The sequence below is a fragment of the Drosophila obscura genome, unplaced genomic scaffold (assembly GCF_018151105.1).
Source record: "Drosophila obscura isolate BZ-5 IFL unplaced genomic scaffold, ASM1815110v1 contig_37, whole genome shotgun sequence".
Lineage (NCBI taxonomy): Eukaryota > Metazoa > Arthropoda > Insecta > Diptera > Drosophilidae > Drosophila > Drosophila obscura.
Window position 1 is genome coordinate 2,603,773 of NW_024542825.1, and position 23,681 is coordinate 2,627,453.

Consider the following 23,681-nt stretch of genomic DNA (forward strand, 5'->3'; position numbering starts at 1 on the left):
CTTTCGCTGCGTAGCTCGTGGAGACTGGCTGACTAGCTGACTGGCTTGCCGGCTGGCCGTTGAGTGATTTATATGAAATGTGTCAACTCGGTTTCCATTTTGGGTTTATTTTTCATTTTTTTTGTTTTTTTTCCAATCACTCAACAAAACTGTTGAACAGATTCTTCTAGGTAGAGAGAGAGAGCTACAATTTGTATGCACTGTGTATCTGTAGCTCCCTGTAGCCCCCTGGCCCTGCCTTACGACATCAAAAATTACAAATACGGCATCGTTCCAAGCATTCCATGTGTTATCAGTGAGGCGTCTAAATCTGTGCTTCTTGCCGTTGACTTTATTTAAATTAAGCAACTTAAAAGCAAACACACACAAACATACACACACACACACTCTGCCACATTCGGGGGCACACATTCGGTGGCTCTTGAGAACAAGTCATGTGTGAAAGCCGCTGGAACATTTTTATGGAAATTACAATAAAATATACGTTCATTTTTGTTCAGTTTTCAGATTTTTTTTTGGTATTAAAACTGTTGATAAGCCTTGAATGCTGCTGCTGCTGATCCTCTCTGATGACACCGTCTCAATGGATGGCCCTAAGAGCAGAACTTACAATGCGATTGCTGATGGGGCACTTGGAAAGCCATATTATCGGTTGGGCATTAAAAAAAAGCTGAATGGAATGGCGGCAGAATGAAAGATAGTGGCTCTCAAACTGCAGCGTGGTATAGGGCATATAAATGATGCAAGATTACGGCTTGAATGGAAAGAATTTGTTAAGAAAAATATATGCGAGCGTACATAAATCTTTATTAATTTTCAATTTTTTGAGAAATTATTCAACCAATTTTAAGCCTACAAACGATCCAACCAATATACATATGTAATTATAGCATAAAAGTATCTTTGAAATAAATTGTTCAACTTTTTTGTGTTTGCTTCCTTTTTCAGTTAATTTATTTCCCATTTAAAAAAAAACCACCCACAGAGACGACTTCGAGTGCAGTCCCCCAAACCTCTTTCAATCAGCAGCTCTAAAACTTTTTTTTTTGTTTGTGTCATTCTTACATCATTTCCCTCAGCTGCAACACCCACACGCTGCTTTCGTTTGCTCTGTATCTGCCTGTGGTGGAAGTGTAGCAGGCAAACACGTTTGTGACTAACCACAAACAATGCGCCAAAAAGGCAAGCAAACAAACAAACAGAACAAACAGAACAACCCATCGAATGAACCGAACAACATCAATTACAAACGCCCAAATTGCATTTAATTAATGGAAATGTATCCACCCCCCCTGCAACAACAACATTCGTTCTGCATACACTGCCACAGAGGGTATATTAATAAATTTTTTATTGGAGGTTTTTTGAGCAGAAAGGGAACAGAAGATAGTAAAAATATTCACAGATTTATTACTAAATTTTGAAGCTGTTTTTGTGACTGAAACCATGCAGAGTCTTTTCTTTTTGGCACAGAGAGAGTACTCAAAGTTATCACAAAGATACGATCAGTATTTTCTGTGCTTAAAGTTGCCATAAGAACAATTACTCGCAGAAAAACTCTTAAAAAGAAATTATTTATTAGCTCTGAAAATATTGCTATGCAAAACTCAACCATGAAGCTCAAGCTTCACAAGTTTCTGGCAGAGCTAAGCCAAAGCTAAGCCCAATCAAAAGATCTTTCTGTAAGCGTATTCAACACTTCGTTGCTCCTGCATTAGCTCCTACGAAGCCTCCTCCTTCTTTCGCTTTTTCTGTAATTGCTGGGTGTCACAATAGAATCCGCATTGGAATCGGAATCGTTGTAGGTACGAGGGGGCAGGCAACCCACACACAAAACACAACACACAGACCCCAGACCCGTGCCACGATCCAATGGAGCCAGCGCCCGGCTCTGCTCGGTTCGACTGGCAGCACTTACCTCTCGATTGTTGTTGTTGCTGTTGCCGTTGTGGTTGTTGTTGTTGCTGCTGCTGTTGATGTGATTGTTGTTGGTGTTGCTGTGGTGATGACTGTTGTTGCTGCCGCTGCCGCTGCCGCTATGGTGTTGCCCCTGATGATGATTGTTGTTAGTGTTGCTGTTGCCCGTTGAAGCGGATGAGCCCGACATTCGCGATCCGGGTGAATCGCGCCATCTCAATACCCCCATAACGGCCTGACGCACCCAACGTCTTTCGGCGCCTTCGCTATAAAATGCCACCTTCTCGCTGATGGGCAGCCTTTTGCTGCTGTTGCACGTTGCACGCTGTGTTGTGGCAGCCCAGGCAAACGGTTTTTTGCCAACAAAAAAAGTTTGCTCAGACCAGCGACTGCATTTGCAGGATTTTTGGGGGGGGGTGTCTCTAATGCAGATCTCGAGGGGCAACGATCTCCACTGATTTTTTTTTCTCTCCAAGGTAATTGTTGTAATTTTTGCAGGCTGCCCACCAAAAATATATATATATATATTTTTTTTATGAATATCTTTCCTTTCGTTCGTTTTTGTTGTTTTTTGTTGTTTTTTGTTGTTTTTGTTTGGTTTTTGTTTTGCTGCTTTACTCGTTTGACGGGTTTTTTGTTTTGCGTGTGTTTTTCGTACAGTGCTTGCAAAACTGTTTGCGACTGACAACTTTCTGCGACTTCTCGACTCTGATCTCACACCGAGAGATCGGAATATAGTATATACGCGTGTATATGCAAATTTGCAGGCCTTTGAAATTTCTAAGCAAACAATTTCACTCTTCACTCGACACACAGATAAAAAGAGAGACACACAATTTGGCCAGCCAGCCTTATCCGCTTTTTGGTATTTTTGGATATATGTATATTAAATACTTGATGTTGTGCGTTTGTGTGTGTTTTTATTATTTTTTTCAGCCACAAACCAACCGAAATGCACCTCAAAACAAGACAAGAAGACACTCCACTCCACTCCACCAACAATAATAACAAGAGCACAACAGCAGATACGTCTACACACAGATATACAAGTTGCAGCTGCACCAATGCGGCTACCAATGCAGTTTTTTCTTTTCTTCTTTTCTTCTTTTCTTTTTTGGTTTATTGCACTCACAAAAATTTGTGTGTTTTATTTTGGTTGCGGCGGCATGGAGAACCAGAGAGCCCCCGTGTATCTTTCTTTCTTATAAATAAACTCAACGAAGATGCGTTTGCCTTTGGCTCACTTTTTGTTGTTGTTGTTGTTGTTGCTGTTTCGTTTTGAATTTGTAACGAACAAAAATGTACGAACGACACGAGAGCGGGTTGTTGTTTATATATATATGGGGATATATTGTTAAATCGGATTATTAATATATTTTTGTTGAATTAAAATATTTTTAGTTAATATTTTTATGTTTTTTTATTGCCCAAAATATTGTATATTTTGGTGTCAACGCAACGGAACTACTTTTCGGAATTTAGATAAAAATTCGACATTATTTCTGTGTTTCCCTGGCCGCGTCAGAAATATCTGTGAGATACATGGGCTGCTGGCTAGGCCGCGCTTTCAAACCAGCCCGCCTTCAAATGTTGCCGCTGAGGCGCCTAAAAATGTTGCTGGTGCACACAAATGTTGCTGAGTGAAACCGAAAAACGGGTATGGCCACATGGCAAAACGGGCGCAGAAAACTCAACGCAGGCCAGGCCAAGGCTCACCCGCATTTTTGACATACTCTGCATTCTTACATTTGCGCTGCATTACTGAGCAGCGCGGCAACATGCTGCTGAGCTGCTGGACTCTTGCATGTTGCTGGCAGCATGCTGCTGGCACAAACGTGTTTGATGCGTGTGTTAGAGGAGCACAGCTAGCTTGAGTTTCTAATGGCGCCAACATTTAAATCGAATAATTGTATTTTCTTTTTGTTTTCTCAGCATCGCAATTGTCGCCAAAAGTGCAAAAAAAAACCCCAAAAAAAAAAGGAAATGGTCCACTCATTGAAAGATTAAAAAATATATTTCATGGAATAAATTCCATAAATAATTTGTGTTCATTTCTGATAAGCAGCGCAAACCTCTTGGAAACGTGAAACATCACTGTAACTGGGGTCTGACTTGTGGATAAGCGTGTGGTGTGGAGTCGAACGATTTTTGGTTGGTTTTCTGCCTCTCCCACTTCTTGAGGAAAAAGCAAACAAAAATTTATGATTCTGCTTGTCGCGACCTTGGCATTCGAGCTATTAACTCTGTCGTACACTATATACTATATATAGTTTTGATTATAGTGGAAAAATCTATGGAATACTCAAACGAACACGTCTGCTCTGGCGTTGAAGTGCCACCCAATGCCCCATGCCCCATGGCGCGTTCCACAAATTGTTTATAAACAAAATGTGACCAAAAAGAAGAAAGAAAGAAAGATGCAAGAAATAAAAGTATTTCTAGGGTTTTGCAGAGGGCCACAAGCCAGAGGGAGAGTGGGAAAAAATATATATGCATGGAGAGTAAATACATACGTGGATAAATAGGGAGATAAAAATGGTTAGAGATAAATGGAGAAATAGTTACGAAGAGGTATAAATAGATGATAATGGATATAGCAGGCTAGATGGGAAATAGATAGTTGTAGAACAGTACGTTCAAGGGCTAGATACTTCAATAAATAGCTATTCCTTCCATCTACGAAAAATAGTTCAACTCAAGTCATAAATATCTAGAAAGTAGTTGACACACACACACACACAAAATAGCAAGAGAGAGAGACAAAAGGCTGGAAATATATTTAAAATAAAGACAAATAGAAATGGATCGATGCATAGGCAAACAAACAGACAGACAGGCAGACAGATAGCTCTAAAAGTGAACGAATAGCAAGATAGAAAGATGGATAGGCTGAATAGATTGGATGGTTGTTTGGGCTGGATGACTGCTTCCGCAGTGCCTCTTCTCATGGCTAATTGGTTATGCTGAACCCGCATCAGCCACAGACCCAAAAACTTCAAAACCGCCATCGAGCTTTAAATTCCATGTGAAAAGAGTTTTTAAGGTCTAAGGTTTGCTGCTTCTAGTGTCTGAAGTCTGATGGCTGCTGCTGTTGCTGCCTCTGCTGTCAGCTGGCAATCAACAACAAAGTCAGCGAAGCAGCAACAAGGTAAACATCAGAGTCAGTGCCGCATGCCGCAAAAGATACGAGAGAGCGAGAAGCACCAAGAAAATGTTGGCGCTGCAAGAGGGGCAGGGCAGGATTACAGTGCCCCAGGGCTGGGGGTTAAAGTCACAAAAAAAAAAACAACAACAACAAAATAGAAGCAAACCTCAAACTAAAGCGTGAAAAAAAAAAAATGGAAGTATCTTTAAAGTTGCATTGTTGTTTTTTTTTTTTGGGAGTAGCAGAAAGATACTTACTTGGGGGAGAGGAAATTAAAAAGCCACGAGTGAATGAATGAGTAACGGAAAGGTTTCCACATGGCAAAGTTGAAGAGTTGCATGCAACAAGCGGAAAATAATTATAAATTTCCAAGTGCCAAACAGGCAAGGGGATATCTTTGAGTTTTTTTTTTTTTGATAATTTAGAGGCCGCTCTTGGGCTTGGGTTACGGGCGGATTCGTTTGATAAACATCGCAGTTTTTATACTTGGAAATTTTTTTTAGAGGTGAATAACGAAGTGCCTGCCCCACACCCCCCAAAAACCAAAGAAGTATCTATGTACATATGTATCTGAGCATCTCCAACCATTTCTCTGTTTGTGAATGCAGCTCATTTTCATCCGGTGAAAAACGCCGGGACTGTGGGAGTAAATTTTTGCTATTGCTCTTGCGGTCCTCTGGTCTCTGGTTCTTCTTGGCTGTCGTTGCGGCTGACGACCATCGCAATTAACAACTTCAACGTTCGTTGCATCCCACACACACACACACACACACACAGTGCACAGCACCGCACACCACTCACACCCACAATGACTGCTCAACTGTGCCGCAGACAAATTGCAGCACCATTTGAGACAAAGACATAAGGAGACACACAGCCAAAGAGACTTCTTCTAATGCGGTGCGGTGCGGTGTGGCAGAGGCAAGAGCCCGTGAAAAATATGCAAGAAACAAAAACAACAACAAAAAAAAGGCAACCAAAACCGACTAAAATATATATTTATAATTCCAACAAAAGTCGGTGGAGGCAGGAGAAGCAGGAGGCGGAGGAGGAGCTGCAGCATAAATTTACAGCTGAAATAGGCAGAAGGAGGCGGAGGAGGAAACACAATGGGAATCCCAGATGGGCCTGGGAAAACAGAGGGGGGTGGGAACAAAAGGTACAGCAAAAAGGTTGAAAAAAAAGCTGGCAAAAAAAAAAATAAAATAAAGGTAGAAAACGGTTTCTACTTCTGCGTGGATTTTGGCCAGGCTTAATTAGCCACAGAAGAGAAGGAGCAGGCGAAGGGGAGTGTCAAGAGTGGGAGAGACATTCAGAGAGCCAGAGCCAGACCCACACCCAGAGCCTGAGACATTCCCTCGCCAAACACTTTATTAGCCCCCAAACTATGCAATGGAATGGCAGATTAAACGTGCGAGGAACTATGCAATAGGGGGGAATACTCAGGAGAAGGAGTGGAGAATAGTTAGATAGGGAGGGGAGAATACTTAGAGAGGGGAGGGGGAGAGCAGAGAAATATCAAGTGAAAACTATGCGAATTAGAGAGAAAACACACACAAAGAGCAAGCAAGAAATAGAAGCGCACCCAAAGGCATCCCAGCAAAAACACATGCAAACATCCAAGGAGGACGACAGAACAGGACTTTCTGCACAGCCACAGGACCTTTGGTATTTTCTCTCTTGTGGCGGGGCGGCACGTGGCACAGTTTGACAAGCACCCAACCATATACAATCTGAACTGAGCGCCCAAATTCAATTTTCAAACTTGAACAAACATAATTTTCATCAGGCGGCAGACGGAGAACACGGAGGGAGTCTCCTACGGTCCAAGAGTCAACCTAGTTTTGCCTCAAGACGTTGCCCCAGACTGCTGGCCAGACGACTCCTTGCCACACACACCACCACCCCCACCCCAACCCTCTCCCTCCCGCACGCTCTTTCCTATAAGAGCCCGCATAAAAAGTTTTCGAAAAGGCACTCGACGAAACGGGGAGACGGCTTGCATCTTGAGTAGAAATTGTGGCAGGATAGGGGTGAGTGGAAGGATGAGGCAGAGCCTGCACTTTGTTGCAAGCCACTTGTGGATAAGAGGGGCGAGTATAGAAGCGGTGCAACGGGGTAAGGGCAAACATCTAGGCATCTAGGCGTGGGAGGGGGGCGGCACTCTGCTGCAGTTCCTGCGCTGTTTGATGAAAAAGTTTGCCTCCGAAAATTTGTTGCGAAAACTAAATTAAAATCTGAAAAGGCCATAGAAAATTGAAGAGGGGGTGGGAAGGGAGAAGGGCACGGTACACAAAAAAAAAAAAAAAAACTCGAAGCAACAAAACTATACAAATCTTAAGGCAAGGGAAGGCCAAGTGGATTATGCTCTAAAAATTTGATAAACTTTGCAAATAAAAGAGAAAACAACTTTTTAGTGTGGACTGGAGGGAGGGTCAAGCGGCGGGCTTAAGGGTTAAAGAGCAAACAATTTAGTTCAGCTCGGTTTTAAAATTATACTGAAAATATTTAAGTTACCAATTTTATTTATTTTTAGTTTTTTTTTTAAGAATTTAAGCATAAATCTGTAAAGTTCCCTAAATGTCAGAAATAGCTGCATGCCGCCATCTATGCCGGCAACTACGTCAACGAGCATCGCCATCTATCAGTTAATAAATGCACTAACTTAAATAGTACCCTCAAAGCCCACCTGGGGGCGCTACTGTAGCTGCTTTTTAGTTTCAACATCAACCGCTAGCGCGATAGCAAAGCGCCACCAAGCGGCTGTTTAGCGAAGTCATCAACATGGTAGTTCCAAAAACTACCGCATTAGGCCCAAGGCGCCATTTAAATTTAAAAAATTGAGCATTTTCTTTTTAAAAATTTAAAATATAAACATTTTGATTGCAGAAATTTAATTTTTAAACCGCCCCACAGGCAAATCCTCAAACACACATTACCTGCATTCATTCGTTTATGGCGCCTTTAATTTAATAAAATTTGCAATACAAATAAACCGAAAACAAAGGCCAGGGCCACGGGGCCAGGGGCCAGGAGCCACACCTGACAGCTGCCAAAAACTTCAATTCAATTCCGCAGCAGCAGCAGCTGAATTTTTGGATGGCAAGAAATGTGTCGTAAAAATCGACAACCACCACACGGCACACCACACACTTCTTAATCCCAACAGAAACCACACCCGCAATAATAACTGGAGGTAAATGGAACCACGCGAGAGTCCCAGTCCCCGTTCCAGAGTCCACGCGAATGTGTGTTGTGGGGTGCTGCTTACAATTTGCCTATTAAACGTGTCTCTGGGTCTCTGTCTCGCTTGGTGTCGCAGACAAAGCGCAGATTATGTCAAATTATACAGATGTTGCCCCTGCATGTTGTTGCGCGGGAGGCGAGGGGCGACATCATGTACATACATACATGCAGCGCGACAAACTCCATTGTGTGGTTGCTGCCCATTGTCCCGTCCCATTGGCAATTTTTATGACCCTCCGTAGTGGCAATAAAATTGGAATTTTTACTACTCTTGCGCTGCTCCATTCCAGGAGATGCACTTTTATGGGTCAAACCCAAAGGGCAGGCGGGCATGGACATCCAACGCCAGCAGCAGCAGCAGCAGCAGCAGCAGTGGCGATTATTGGAGCACCACAGCATATGCCCGGGGACTCTGATGTGTTGTGATATGAGACCATTGTCGTAGGTCGCTGACGCTGACGCTGTATGCTGCTGACCTTTTGGCCCTATTGTCTCCCCTGTTTTGTTTTTTGTTTTGTTTTTGTTTTGTTTTTTTGGGTACGCACCTGAGAGAAATATGCGGGCAGAACGCATCGCTGGTCATCCAGACGCGAGCACTGCACACGCTCCAGAAGCTCAAACAGATCCTGTGTGGCACCGCGCAAACGTTCCGGACTGTGGGTGACGCTGCCACCGCCACTGCCTCCAGCAGTTGGCTGCTGCTTCTGTGTGTTGCCCATGAAGGCATGCTGACGCCTGCAAGGGAAAAGAAAAAGAAACAGAAAAGAAAAGAAAAAACAGGAAATGTTTTAATAATAGTGCACGCAAAAAGCTAATCACTAGAGCAAAATTTTGCCGTCTTCATTTGCGAGGGGCACGCCACATGCAATCTTATTCATGGTTCAGCGGCAAAGGGAGAGACTTGGAGGGGGGGGGGACACAGACTTTCAATTGAGTGAACAAACTCGAGTGTCACTTGAGGTAGGGTTAAGGCGGAATCAGGAACACGATCGACAGAGTGCCACTAGAAAGCGCGCACAAGAGAGACTTCCTGACTGCAAGACGACTTACGACTGTTGAAGGGGCTGCTCTACTCGGTGGGTTTTGAGGTTCCTTTTTGGAGGGGACTGAGAAACGTTTAAGGGCGCAGAATGATTGCAAAGCAAAACTCCTGCCAGCTTGGCACAAACTTCAGCTGACAGCTGAAGCAGCAAACGAAAATAAAAGTTAGAAATTAAAGGCAAGGCGCACTTTTAAAAGGACTCTGCGTAATGCAGCAGCGCACCTCTGTCTGGCAGTTCTTAGATTTCTTTCACTCACTTTCACTCTGATCTTTCATTCTGTCATCAGTCGTGTCACTCGTTCGTTCCCTGCTCTGGCAGGCATCCATAATGCTCGCATCTGTTGCAAGTGCTGCACACATTCCCCCATGGACTAGTCTCCTATTACCCGCCTGACCCAAAACGGGGTATATGTATGCCCCGCCACTTTGCTCTGCCTGCCACTTTCGTGGAGGGCCAGGGGCACTTCAAACAATCAACACACAACATTTATTCAGAGAAAAGTATGTGGAACTCTCTCTCTGTCTGTCTGTCTTTCTGTCTTTCACTTTGTGGCATGATCAGGCTCATCAGAGTTGCAGTCGTGTCTTTGATATCCTTGCCCCATAACTGTCAACGTGGCAGGAGCAGCAAACAGCAAAGGAGAGAGAAAGAGAGAGAGAGTGCGCTAGGTGTTAATTTATGAGTGACAACTAAAAGGAGTTCATGCGAGTCCTCTCCTCCGAATGTTCTCCTCTTACTCCCACGTTTTCTTTTCCAGTGGGGCAAGCAGACCCAGAGACAGCTGCAGCATCCAACATTATTGCCCAACAACACTGAAACAACAAAGTAAACATCCTCTGCTTGTTCCTCTTCCGTGTTCCCCATGCAAGTAAGGACTCTCTCCATACTCCATACTCCCCATCCTCCATCCTGTGTGCTCGTGTGTTCATTTCGAGGCGTTCGTCTCTTTGTCGTTTGTGTGTCAACATCCGAAAAAATGCACAAGAAATTCTCACACACAAAAAAAAAAAAGAAAAATAATAATAATAATATCCTCTCTAGCGACAATAAAAATGCTCTGTATAGAGATTGCGAATTGAGAAATGAAAACTGAAAATATTATTCGTGAAGTGTTCGTCCACTCATAATTCTCTCATTCTCACTGAAGAGTGCGTGAAGAGGGGCTGCGCTGGCTGCTTGAGTAAGTGTGGAAAAAGAAGTAGAAAAATAGAGAGGAAAAGGCTTGAGCGCTGAGAGACTTCTTGACTTTCGAAAGCGGATAAAGGCAGCGAAGAGAGAGGAGGACATGCGAGATGAGTGGGGCATGAGCTTAAAGCAAGGATATGGAATTTATGAGATTTTTTTTTGTATTCAGTGAAAGTGAGATAAAGACTTAAAGAACAAAAACAAAATGCTAAATATTTAAGAAAAGAATTAAAATTAGTGAATTTTTAAAATTTATTAGAGTTAAGTTAAAAACCTTTTTGAAAGGATTCCCAAGCGCATTTCAACTCTTCTTTAATTTGAAATAAAATACAGTGGCAATCAAAAACCTTTTTTCGCTGTCATTCAAACCTCAAAAAAAGCAACAATAAATCACAACTTCAACTACGTTTTTTTTTTTGCTAGCTTCAGTTCACAATAACAAACCATAAAAAAAATTCTTGAACCTTCAACCTTCATCCAATTTCACTCTCAGCAACAGCATTTTCCCTTTCAGCATGAGTCGCGCTTCATATTTCCCAGGCACTTTTCACCATAAATCAATCTATTTGGCTGCCAGCCCAGCCCCATTCGCTGAACGCAAAAACAGAATAATATTTCTGTAGTGTTTTTACAACTCTGTGGACATGGGATTTTATTTTGATTTTTCTGCTACAACTACAACTATTTTTGCGCTGCTCGCCAGACAAAATCGAAGCTGAAATCAAAATTTTATTGCATTTTTATGACAATTTTTCACATGAATTGTTTGCCAAATCGCCAATGAAATCGAATTTTGTCATAAAATTGAGCGAAAGTCGAGCGCCGAGAAGAGGGGATGAATGACAGAGAGGCGGATAGCTGGCAGGAATGTGAGAGGCAGCAATGAGAGCTGCTGGAATGAGAGCTGGTTGGAATGAGAGCTGCATGAATGAGAGAGCTGAGGGAATGTTGACCGATTGTTGGACTGTTAAAAGTCAAAAACTGCATAAATGGCACAAACAATGGACCCGCTGATGAGGTTTAACCTACAGTTAGAAGAAGTGCAGCTCAGGGGGGCTGGGCACATCTCATGTTAAACCTACAGTTAAGGCCACAAATCTACATATGTGTGCAGCAAGAAAAAACCACCCACAAAAAACACAGCGGCAGCAGCAGCAGCAGCCGCTTCCTGCCTTTGCGGTTACGCCTGCGCCGAAAAAAAAAAAAAAAGGTATCCGGCGGTTGTAGTGGTGCCTCCTCCCATTTCGTATTTAGCTCTCGTTTGCAAGTATTTTCAAGCATTGTATGCCACATTCCGCGTCTCATTGTAATGCAATTTTCAGCACGCCCACCGCCCCCCTGAACACCGCCCACCCACATAATTAAAACCTATTACACGGCAGAGAACAAAAAGCGTTAATTCTGAATAAGACGGGGGGGCAGGGCCCTTCCTTTTAGTCGAAATGCCCAGAAAAATGTTCATTAAATGCAAATTTATGGGCAGCCCAACCAGCCACCTCCCGCACACCCCCCCCCAGGCAAGGCACCTTTCACAGAGGGAAGAAACACCCTACCCCCTCCCTCAATCAGTCTGGGAGCGTAGCCTTCTGCCTCATTTGGCATGCGCAGCGCATTGCGCGTGTTTAAAGTTTAGCCGCAAAATGTTGCAAGCAGCAAAAGAGGGGGGGGGGAAGTGTGGGGGGCCATGGGGTCATGTGTTAGAAAGAAAAACAATTAACACAAACACAGCCAGCAAACAAGAACAAAGCCATAGCCATAGCCATAGCCATAGCCACATGTGGTGTTGACAGTTCATTGCAGCGGGAAAACCCCACAAGAAAAATAGGGTGTGTGTGTGTGTGTGTGTGGGGGGGGAAGTCTTCGAAAAAGATTGCTTTAAAGGGCAAAGTAGAGCTTAGCTTAGAGGGGGAACCTGTAGAAGGGGTAGAGAATGGAGTGTTGGCTGCAACAAAAGTTTTTGGGTTAATATATTCCCAAAGAACAGAGGAGAGAGAGTAGGAGAGAGAGGGAGAGAGAGGGAGAGAGAGGGAGCGAGGGAGAGAGAGAGAGAGAGCCGAATGAGCGACAGAACGCGTACATTGTGTGTTGACGTGGGAAATAATCAAAACACTTGTTTTTGTCTTCAAACAAAATAAAGGAAAGACACCGGAAAAGAGCAAGGAAAGGAGAGGGTGGGAGGGAGATAGAAGAGAAAGATAGAGGCAGAGATCAGAGAAAGATAGAGGCAGAGAGCAGATAAAGAGAGAGGCAGAGATCAGAGAAAGAGCGAGGCAGAGAGGCAGCACAAAGATTGAGCAATGATTGGGAAGCTGCAGGAGAACACCCTGAAGTCAGAGCAGAAGAAAAGGAAAAATGATATTTTGTGGCTTCAATTTAGAGTCAAGATCTCTTTTGTTTCTTGGGATTATTTTTGGGAATTCCCCTAGGCACAAAGGAAGAAAAAAAGAAAGAGAGAGAAGGACTCCAAAGGAAGCAGCATAATATTCGGAGTTAAATGAACATTAACAGAGAAGTTTTGGGAGCTAATTGAAGTTGGAAAAATTAGTGGAAGAAAGCAGAGCGATAGCCAGACAGGAGCACCGCCCCAATGGATGGCTCAGACACAAGAAGATGCTACATATTTAATATAGTATTATTTTATTATTTATAAGTGCTTTCAACATGAAGAAAACTGATAGCGAAGGATGTAGAAAACAGATACTGATGCTTGATTGGGGTAGGGTTGCAGGGATAAATTCAAAGAGAGCTGGAGAGCAAGATGATATGGAAAATATTGGTGATACTGTATATGGATGATAGCATTCGATGATCAGCCAATTGCCCCAAGAAGTAAAAGATTTGTGTGCCAGAAAAATGCCAGAAAACAGCAAAGCAAAAGAAGATATGATACGAGTATGATGGGGAGGAGCTGTTACCAGTTGTTTCCAGGATCCCCCCGGTGCAGGGAAGTCGCATATTTAGTGTCAACTTCTTTATAAATTAATTTAGCAATTAAAATTTTCCATGACATTTCCCTAGGCGCTAACTCGAAAACGTTTTTCCAAAGACATTTCCCACATCTACCACTGACTCTCTCTCGCTCTATCTCTGTCCCTCTGCTGCTGCTGCAGTGAACAGTGACACAGGAAATGTCCAAAACGCAAAAGGAAATCAAGTCCCAAAGGACCAAAGGCACAGCGGGTAGAGCGGGTAGAGCGGGTAGAGCGGGCAGAGCGGGAAAAGTCATAGACATTCATGCATTTTTCCCATTTTCCAGCTAATAATGGGTCACACAAGTCGCAACTGAAAACTGGAGCAGCAATATACAGATAGCAATCGCCACAGTAGAGAGAGAGAGTGGAGAAAGGGGAGAGAGAGCGGGGTGGGAGCGGGTAGGGGAGTGGAGTGTCCAAGGAGTGCGATGCACTCGCTCTGATAACAGCAGCGGACATGTGTGTAAAGGGATATAAACTCGGGCTCGGGCTCGTACTCGTACAGTGTGGCACCAAAAAAGTCAACTCTGACCAAGCAGCAGGGGTCGTTGACAGGACAACCAGGCACAGAGGCACACACACACACAGAGAGAGAGAGAGAGAGAGAGAGAGAGAGAGAGAGAGAGAGAGAGAGAGAGAGAGAGAGAGAGAGATCCTTTAGGTCCTGTAATTAATACGCGCATGAGGACTATAAGTGCTTGGCCTCGAAATAAAATTAATATGAAAAGTACGTGGAAAAACCGCATGAAAAATGTTGTAAATGCAGCAAGTCCTGCAAGTCCTTTCAATGCAAAAAGCAATATTCTGCTTGCTGTGCGTCCCTTATCACATGATTATGATTAATGTATATTCTTTTTTTTTGGTACAGAACTGCAGAAGGCGGCGGCAAGCTGAGAAAAATGAATTTCAAAAGGAAAGCGCGTTCGCAGGGAAATGCAAAAGACAAGCAAAAGGATATGCATTTTCTTTCAGGGTGGGTTGCAACCCCTTTCCTTTCCTTTCTTTTCTTTTTCTTCTACTGTTGCTGCTGCTGCTCCTGCTGCTGTTATCCTTTCCTGCTTCATGTGGACATCAGCACATCGGTTCGTTTTCACATTATCCTTAATGTCGCGGCGCTGCATCCGCGGCGCTGCTGCCTCGTGAATTGTCATTAAAATTAGTTCCAAGCGCAAGCAACAGAGAGAGAGAGAGAGAGAGAGAGAGAGAGAGTGCGAGTCGCGCCGTTTCCTTTCGCGGCAAAGGATTTGCGCTGAAAGTTTTTCTCATTTCCGGAGTGGCACAAGAAGTCCTCTGCCCAGGGGGTTGCACGCCACAAAAAAAAAACCCGTTTGCCCCCTTTCGTTCAACCTCATAAATGCAACACGTTCCAAGCACTCGAACGGACCCGAGACCCGAGACGGAGACCCTCTTTTGGTCGCTCTCCCTCCCCTCCCTCCCTGAAGATGATATCCTTCAAGAAAGTACAGGCGGCAATCTCCGGACTTCCTTCTGCCCCATAAATTAGCCACAAATTTGCCGGAAAACTTCCACCTCCGGCATCACATCAAAGTTTCCTTTCCAAAAATTTACATATTTTTAATCGTTCCATTGCGTTGCTTCGTGTTTTTTGGGTTAAGAAATTACCCAAAATTTGGTGGACATTTTCTCGAGCGAGACGAGTTTTTCCCTTATGCGCTGACAGCTTTTGCAGATTTATTGCCTCAATTGAAGCAAAGAAAGTCGCTTTTAGGTAGCCCAAAAAAAAAAAAAAAGTGAAAGTAAAAAAGGGAGGCAGCTGTGCGGTCAAGCAAAAGGATGTGCAGGATGTACAGGATGTACAGGACGCTGCTGGGATTCTGGGAAAATGTTGCCTTAATTTGATGCTGTTTGAGTTTCAGCTTAAAGATTGACACTAAGTAGCAAGGAGCCCAAATGAGCTGCCAGTTCTGCCACAACTGCGGAAAAAGGGTAGCAAAATGTGAGGTCCAAAGGTGGGTTGTTCTGCCGCATTTTTAGTGGCTAGCAGGAGATCATGGCAGGATCATGCAACCTCTGGTCCCATTTGAGGATGATTTTCAAATGGGATTGTCACATTTAAGATGAGAGTTCAACAGAGAGAGAGAGAGAGAGAGAGATCAATGAGGCAGCAAGCGATCTTCAGTTGGGACAGTTTGAGGCTACTTTTTGAGGACAGATTAACTTTAAAGGGTCAAAGGGCGGAGCAGGAGGACTCTATGGATATAGGGCTAGAAAAATCACATTTTTGGGTGCAAGATTTAAGCTAAAAGAAACCAAAGGAAAACACCTAACAATGGATACAACTCTCAAGGTAGATCCCATACCTATCAATCCCATACCAATCCGCGGGAGCTATTTTCATTATAAAGACATCCTCATAGACAAAATTCCTAATTACAACGCCTCTCTGTAGCTCTGTGCCTCTGTTGGAGTGTCATCACCCTCCCAACAAAAGCCGCAGCTAAATATACTTAAACGCAAAGCGACATCAACAAGTCAACAGGCCATTTATTCTGGCCATCTTTTTGCCCCAAATGCCTCCTGCCCCTCCTGCCCCCCCTGCTGCTGCTATAAGTTGCACTTGAAGTTCAATTTGACACGCTATTCCCCATGCGCTGCTGCTCCTCCTGCCAGAAGAAAAGGCACTTGGGCACTTGGGCACAGACCGAGTCACAACCTGTTGCCCAAGTGCAAAATGCAGCATGAAAAGCGCTGGTAATAACCGTTTAAATGTTGATATTTATAAATGGCTGGGCACAGCGGGGATTATGGGGAGGGGAGGGGTATATGGAGGGTCACTTTGCATATTAATGAAGCGCGTCGTCAGTTAGTCAGCGTAGCTATTTATAAGGCCCTGTGCCCCTACGTCTCCTCCTCCTGCTGCTGCTGCTTCTCCTTTCTGCTGCTTTTTTTTCGGTATTCAAAATTAATGTGGACAAGGCACGCGCTTCTTCATTTTGCACGTGCCACAAACAGTGGCACTCGCACCACACTCATCCCCCCACTCTCCTTCGATTGTCTCTGCGCAAATCGTTGACCAAAATATTTGGCGCGTTTTTGCTGCCATCAGGTGCCCAGGCACCTCTCTCTTTCCTCTGTCTCTTTCTCTGCATTAGTCATCGATGGCTTAAAAAGATACAAAGCTACACATGTATCGTTTTTGTGGCTAATCCACTGTCTGCCTGCCCCCCCTCTTTATGTGGGCGTCCCAACCATCTTGACGAAGGTCGCGACTTACAATCTTTGGTGTCAAATCTTTGCCTCGGGGTCTATCTCCTCCGCGGAGTCTCGTTAATTTGCAATTATCATGTGGGTTGTGAAGCGGGCAGCACCAAAAATAATAATACATTAAACATTTTCCACCCGTCGTCAGTGAGTGTCAGAGATCGAGGGAACTGTGAAAATTTGCCATGCATTTCCGACAAAGATTCAGCGACATTGAGGGATGGCCGTATCGCCATCCGATTGAGAGATTGATGGATTGCTGGCTGGATGGCTTGATTGTTTAAATGGTTAACTGGTAGCCCGGCTGATGGCTGCTGCGGTGTCGTGGTGTCGCGCGCAAATGTGTGGCAAGTCCATCCATCGTGTTAGTAGGTTAAGCGTTAAGCGTCGCGTCAATGGGGGGCGATTATTACGACACTCATTTGGAGGAGCGTTTAAAACAGCTTGTCTGGGGGAGTGGAATGGAGTGCAGTGCGAAGCGAGAGCGTTTAAAACAGCTTGGAAGTGTGATGTTGGCGATTAAAACCGCCTGGCAGTGCAGCGTGAAGCGCGCGCTTAAAAACGCGTGAGAGTGTGTTCTGCGCGACTTTCAAGCGTTTTCTGTGCAATATTCAGAAGTTCCTTTTTGGAATATTTGTTTTTTTTTTTTAATATTTAATTCTAGTATTGATTGCCTTATATTTTTTATTTCAAAAATCTTTTCAAGCGGTTTTTATTCCTCTATTCCTCACTACTAAAAACGCTAGCGTTTCCAGCGCGCGTTTTCCGCGCTGCTCTTCCTGCTTATAAATAAAAAACTGCCTCAAATTAATTTGATTGCCTGCTAATGCTGCAACTTCCTCTGCACAAATGCAAAGACGAGGCTTCTAATTATGTTTGCTGCTGCTGCTGCTGCCTGTCTGTTGCATGTCTTTTGGTCATTTACCACTGACTCTCTGGCTTAGACCCACCCCTGCAGCCCCCCCGCCACTCTGCTGCACACCCCCACAGACGCTGTGTAGCCTGTAGCCTTAGGGAAACAGTTGGTTTTAGGTGCGGGTAAAGTCGCGTTGGAGTCGCCATAGCCTAAGCAAATTATGATTGCACGTCTGCGATCTCTCTGTTTGAACTCTCTCGGTAGTCTCAGACATTGAATATTATTTTTTTTTTTGTTAGCTGTTAGCCATATGTGTGTGTGGGTTTTTGGCCAAGTGATTTACCGTTCAAAGCCGCTGCCGCTGCCACAGCTGCTGCCTCTGCTGATGCTAACAAATCGATAAGCAATGCGGCATATACTTATGGCAAACACTGTTTGCCTATTGACTTTGCCAAAAATAAATTCCACTAACAAAAAATAATAGAGGAGAACGACATCCGGGTGAGGAAAAGGGTGCGAAAATAAACAGCCGCGCGAGCAGCCAAAAGGGGTTAAGATATCACCTTACACGGGGAAAACGCAACCCAACCCCCTCTCCAGCGCTCCTCGCTGCACAGCTGTTACATAGGAAAACCATCACCATCATCATCATCATCATTGGGCATATCATTCATTAATCATAAATTTAATTAACAAAACAGCCAAGAAAGGAAGAGTCGAAGGAAGCAGCACACAAAGAAAAGGGTTTTTCGTTTGCTCTTCCTTAAAGGTAGATCCGTGATAATCCCCTCCGATAAACTACTCTTTGCAAATTTCTGTGGTTTGTTTCGGTTACAAAGGCAAAGGCCAAAACAAACAAATGACAGAATGACAGGAGTTGGCAAAAAAAAAATAATACAAAATACAAAATGAAAATTGAGAAAAGGGGCTGCCCCTTTCCCATCGTTGGAAAATTTACATATTTTATGCAAACTGATGCGACATAAATTTTAGGGCGCACTCCTCACGAGTGTCGGAGCCATTCAATGGATTCAATGCCTAATTATGGCACATTTCATATTCAAATGGCACCAAACACAAATAATTTCCATAATTTCTGCACACCAATAAGAGAGAGATACACGAGACAGGAGACAGAAGGCAGAGGTTCAGGGTTCTATCAATATTTGCCTAGATGAGGCTGACATTTATGTCACTCCCCGCACCCCACCGCTACTGGCATGCTAATGAATTTTTGGAAAATATTAAAGGACAGCATAAAATATACATACAGCAGATTTTTCATGTAACGTTTGCGTGCCACCAGTGTGTAGGACTCCTTGTGTGTATGCGTTAGATATTTCATTTTGTTTTGGTTTATTTTGTTTGAGATCGAAAATTATATTTTTATATGAGATTCGAGTTTTGTCTGAGAGACAGGTAGGGAGAGAGAGGATGGATGGATGCTCTCTTTAATAGAGTTTCTTTCTCGCTCTACGGTTCGTTAGGGTTCAGGTATAATTCACTTAGCGTTTGCTTAGGTCAAGGAAAAACCTTTGTTCCTTTTTTCTTTTCGTTTGATTTTTGTTCACTCAAGAGCAGGTAGGTTATTTTTCTTTGCATTACAGTCCCCTACTTATACACAAATATTGCACTATTGAATGTTTACACTATAAAATCACTTCATTTGGTTCGGCATATCTTGCAGATAATACATTCGTTTAGTTCGAGATACATTCGCGCATGCGCTCTTTTTATTTCTTTCGCTCGTTTCGTATTTTACGCACTTTATTTCTGCCCCGTTTTTTTTTTTTTGACCCACTGACGGAACCCCGCGATATGTACAACCGTACAGCCCAAAGTTTCAACGTATATTGTTTTCCATCCGCATAAATTGTTAACATAAAACTCGAAATTCTGTGCGTGGAGTTGGAGTTGCACGCCGGTTTCCACCCTGATCGCTGGCCTGCAACATGTTCGATCGGTGCCAGGTTCGAAGCGAACACAGCGCAGTCAACTCTGCAGTCAATGCCAACATGTTCGATTGAGCTTCGTTTGAGGTTCGTGCGCTGGGAAGTACGTTCGGTTCGTGTTAGTTCGTTTGAAGGTTCGTTCGGTTCCAGGTTCGAAGCAATCTGCCGTTCGTCTGCCGTTCGTCTTTGGTTCGCTTGAGGTTCGATTCGATCGGTTTGATGTCCATTTCGTCTGCCTTTTCTTGGAGTTATTCGGTTTTTATCCAGCCATATAATATGGAATTATAGCAATCGAGCAAATAAACCGCGGGTACCCGGACAGGGACCACACCGGATATGAGCGCCGTGTCACAAAAGGCCTGCCACGGGCTTTGTATTCATGTCTTTGGGGTTGGGTTTGGGCTGGGCCATGTCCATGTCCGAACAATAGGCCTGCTATCCTATGGGTATGTCACGGATTGTGTGTGGTGTGCTGTTCTCTTCTATAATTTCAAGCAAACTTGGACACATGGAACAAAAACAATGGCATATACTGTACACGGGTGGCTTTGGAAATAAAGTCATTAACACCTGAAACCGAAACTGACACCGAACCTGAATGGGGGATCTGTGGCTATGGTTTTCAGCATTCACTGACATCTGACAGATCCCATATCAAAGTGGAGGCGAAACAGAGGAGAGAGGAGCGTTTATTGAGACCCTTTTTCTATAGGGTTTTGCGTGGGTGCAAATGAAATCCCCGCACACAAATCCAAGTGAAGAGTGAAACTATTTATTGATTAATAATTTAGATCAGAATTTTTGGTTTCCCTGTGCTGCTCATGGGGGCTAATCGCTGTGGGGTCTGCTGCTGGCATCGCTGTACACCGACAAGTCCATTTCCGCGCAAATCTCCTGAATGAGCAGCTTCTGCTGGCGGTCAAACTCTTGCTGCATGCGCAGCCGCTCCTCGTGCTGATACCGCACCAGCTGACTGACTCGCTGGTCCCGCTGCGTCTCTGCCCGGAGATAGTTCCTCAGCCCGTCCATATGGTGGGCGGCCACCTTGTGCTCGTCCAAGGTTTTCTCGATCATTTGATCGATTTCCTGCTCCAGATTCGGATGCTCCCGGCGCGACATTTCCAGCTGCTGACTTCGTTGCTCCTGCTGCTGCTCCTGTTCCTGCTGCTGGTGGTAGGGACGAGGCTGGCGGTTTTTGGGACTGCGCGACTGGGATCGCTTGCCCCTGGACCTAACCGTTTCCCCCTGCTTAAAGTGGGCCTCCGCATCCGCGCGGCGTTGCAAGTGCTCCTTCATCACCTGGGAGGGCTCTGGCTGTGGCTCATCGGCTCCGGCACCAGCTCTGTCGGCAGTCAGCGTGGCTGTTGCATTTATGTCCAGCCATATCACAGTGTCTGGATCTGGATCTGGTTCGGTGCTGTGTTGACCGGCTGGGATCGTGGCTGCGGCTTCAGCTTCAGTTCCCTGCTGACTCGGTTCGACCTCCACGAACAGCTGCTCCACTGCCGCCTTATCCATGTTCGAAAAATTAAGTCAAAATTTTGGACTGATTTAATTTTGAAAGAGAGACTAACTAAAACGACTGCGGGAACTAAGGCAACTGAGCCGAAATAAAATAATAAATTAAGCAACTTGCTACTAGATTGAATAGGCAATAGAATCTAACTTTGGGAGATGACAAAATATAATATAATATAATATAATATAATATAATATAATATAATATAATATAATATAATATAATATAATATAATATAATATAATATAATATAATATAATATAATATAATATAATAATATATATTATTTAATATATACATATATTTAATATACTATAATATAAAATATAATTTGGCTGCACAAATTGTACGTTTACTTTGCTCTTCTGTACAGTTCATAAAATTGGGAGTTGGGAGACCCAGTCACAGTCCTGGAATTAGCTCAAAAAAATACCTCTTCTACTTCTTCAGATCTTTTTCTTTTCCATTCCTAATCTAACCCCTAACACACTAATGAGCCCCCTGCCTATGTTAGATCCCCTGTTAGATGCCGCTGTTCATCTGTTGTTTCAACAGTCAACACCCCTACAGCTCACACACACAAACAGCTGACATATTGCCCACACTCCAATGGATCTAATGATCTAATAAGTAACTTCTCAGCCTAATCATTAAAATTCAATTCGATTTCTTCAAAGAAAAAATAAGCGAGGAACCCTCCACTCCACTTCCTTTTGTTGTTTGCCTCTGCCTCTGCCACCGTTGCAACTCTTTTTGCTACCTGAAAAATACTCTTACCTTTTTTTCCTGTGGATTATAGTGCTCCCATTTGCAACGCTTTATTAACCGTGTTTTCATTTAGTTTTTCTATCGCATTTTCATTGTTTTTCCAATGTTTTTTCTTTCTTTCTTTGTTTGTTTTGCTCAACTTCTTTGCAACTTCTTGTTCGATTTCCTGTATACATTTCTGGCCCATAACTTTCTCTAACCATTGTTTTGTTGGGATCTAATGTTTCTTTTAACATTTCTTTCGCCCTCGCTGAGTGTTTTTGTTTCTCTCTGCTGCTCTCTGTGGCGTCTCCCTAACATATATATTTCCCTCCTTCTCTAGCCATCGCCCTACCACATCTCTCTTGTTCTCTTTTTCTCCTACTCCTCAGTGTTTGTTTCGTTGGCTTTTGCTGAGGTTTTCTTGTTTTTAATGGTCCGTTCCGCTAGTCACTCAACGTTCAACACCTCATAATTCCATTGTCTTTCGACCCCGTCCCGTCCCATTCCGTGGTCCGTGGTCTGGGTCTGGGTTCGCGAGGGTCTTGGTCTTGGTCTCGCGTCTCGGCTCTTTGGGTGTGTGATTATGCATACATAATCATGATAATCAGGGAGCTGCCTTCTTATGGGCCTGCTTCTGGCTTCTTCCAATGGATAATTCCTCCTCCATTTCTCCCCTGAACTTCACTTTCGTCTGGTTTTTTTTTGTATCGCTTCTTCAACTTCAACTCTTCTGCAAGTCTCTCGTTTTCTTTTGATTCTGCTTATGCTAAGTCTTGTATTTTTCTTATACATTTTTTTTATATTTTCAAATTATGCAAATTTGTCGTGCGGCTCTGTTTATGTGTGTCGTCGTCATCATCATCAGCATCATCAGCATCATCATTATAAACATCATTAACATCCGTGGCGCTAGCTTGACGACGCACTCCACCCAGATTTTTTTTTTCGTTTCTTTTCTCGAGCGACTTTTTTTTCGTAGCTTTTTTTATGATTTTTTAATTTGCAGCTCGCTATCAAGTGGAGGTACCACACTCTCTACCTCTGTCTCTCTTTCTTTCTCTGTCATTCTCCTATGCAGATTCTATATGGTATTCTCTCTCATTCCAATTGTCATCTCAGGTGTCAAAGGCGCATGCGCACGCGTTTCTCACCCTCAGAGACCTCAGAAAGAGGGTCGCCAGGGCACGCCAGGTACAGGGGAGAGATCGGAGATGGCAATATCAGATGTAGAATTTTTAGGCTACCATTCCACCCCTCCATCCCTAGTTACCCCCTCACGCACAATCCCTTATTTTGAGGGGTAAGCATAACTCCACGAAAAAAAAATCCTGTTTTTTCTTTCATTCAAATTTTTGTTGCATTTCCAAATTTTCCGTTTTGAATTTATAATTTTACTCTGTCTGCTGATTTGTTCGCTCAATTGCCATGCGTTTGATTTGTAATATTTTCCATTTTTTTATACCTTTTTTATGGAAGAAATTCTAATCAAAGAATTAGCATAATTTTTTATGAATTTTAATGTGCGGCAATTGACAGAAACAAACCATAGAAAATGCACCTAAATAAACTATAAATTTGTCGGGAGCAAGAGGCGGAAGAGTGTGCTCTCCTTTTTTTAGGGATCGGAGGAGGAGGTGAGGTAACCCTGGCATTGGAGAACAATTGTTAATACAGTATTCATTCTGTGGCAGGGATTTAAATGTAGAACATTTGGGTTAATGATTGAACACAATTTTGAATATATTTTATGGGCTAAAAATGGCAGATATTTCTTTGGGGTTCTTTGATCACATATTTACCTTTATGAATCGCGTAAAAAATATGCAAAATAAATCACAAATATTTTAAACCCTTCTACGGTTAATCAGCGGATG

General features: G+C 43.5%; 1 protein-coding gene across 3 annotated transcripts in view; it reads right to left on the minus strand.

Moving 5' to 3' along the window:
- The window catches only part of LOC111074997 (rap1 GTPase-activating protein 1), a 104,813-nt gene that overhangs the window by 40,812 nt on the left and 40,320 nt on the right, over positions 1-23,681 (minus strand). For 2 of the 3 annotated variants that reach the window (XM_022368037.2, XM_041594829.1), the window contains exon 2: positions 8,854-9,043. In XM_022368037.2, coding sequence (XP_022223729.2) covers positions 8,854-9,043 — 190 coding nt within the window. Of the gene's footprint in view, positions 1-8,853; positions 9,044-18,857; positions 18,947-23,681 lie in introns of those variants that run through there. The other variant, XM_022368039.2, reaches the window with a different exon arrangement.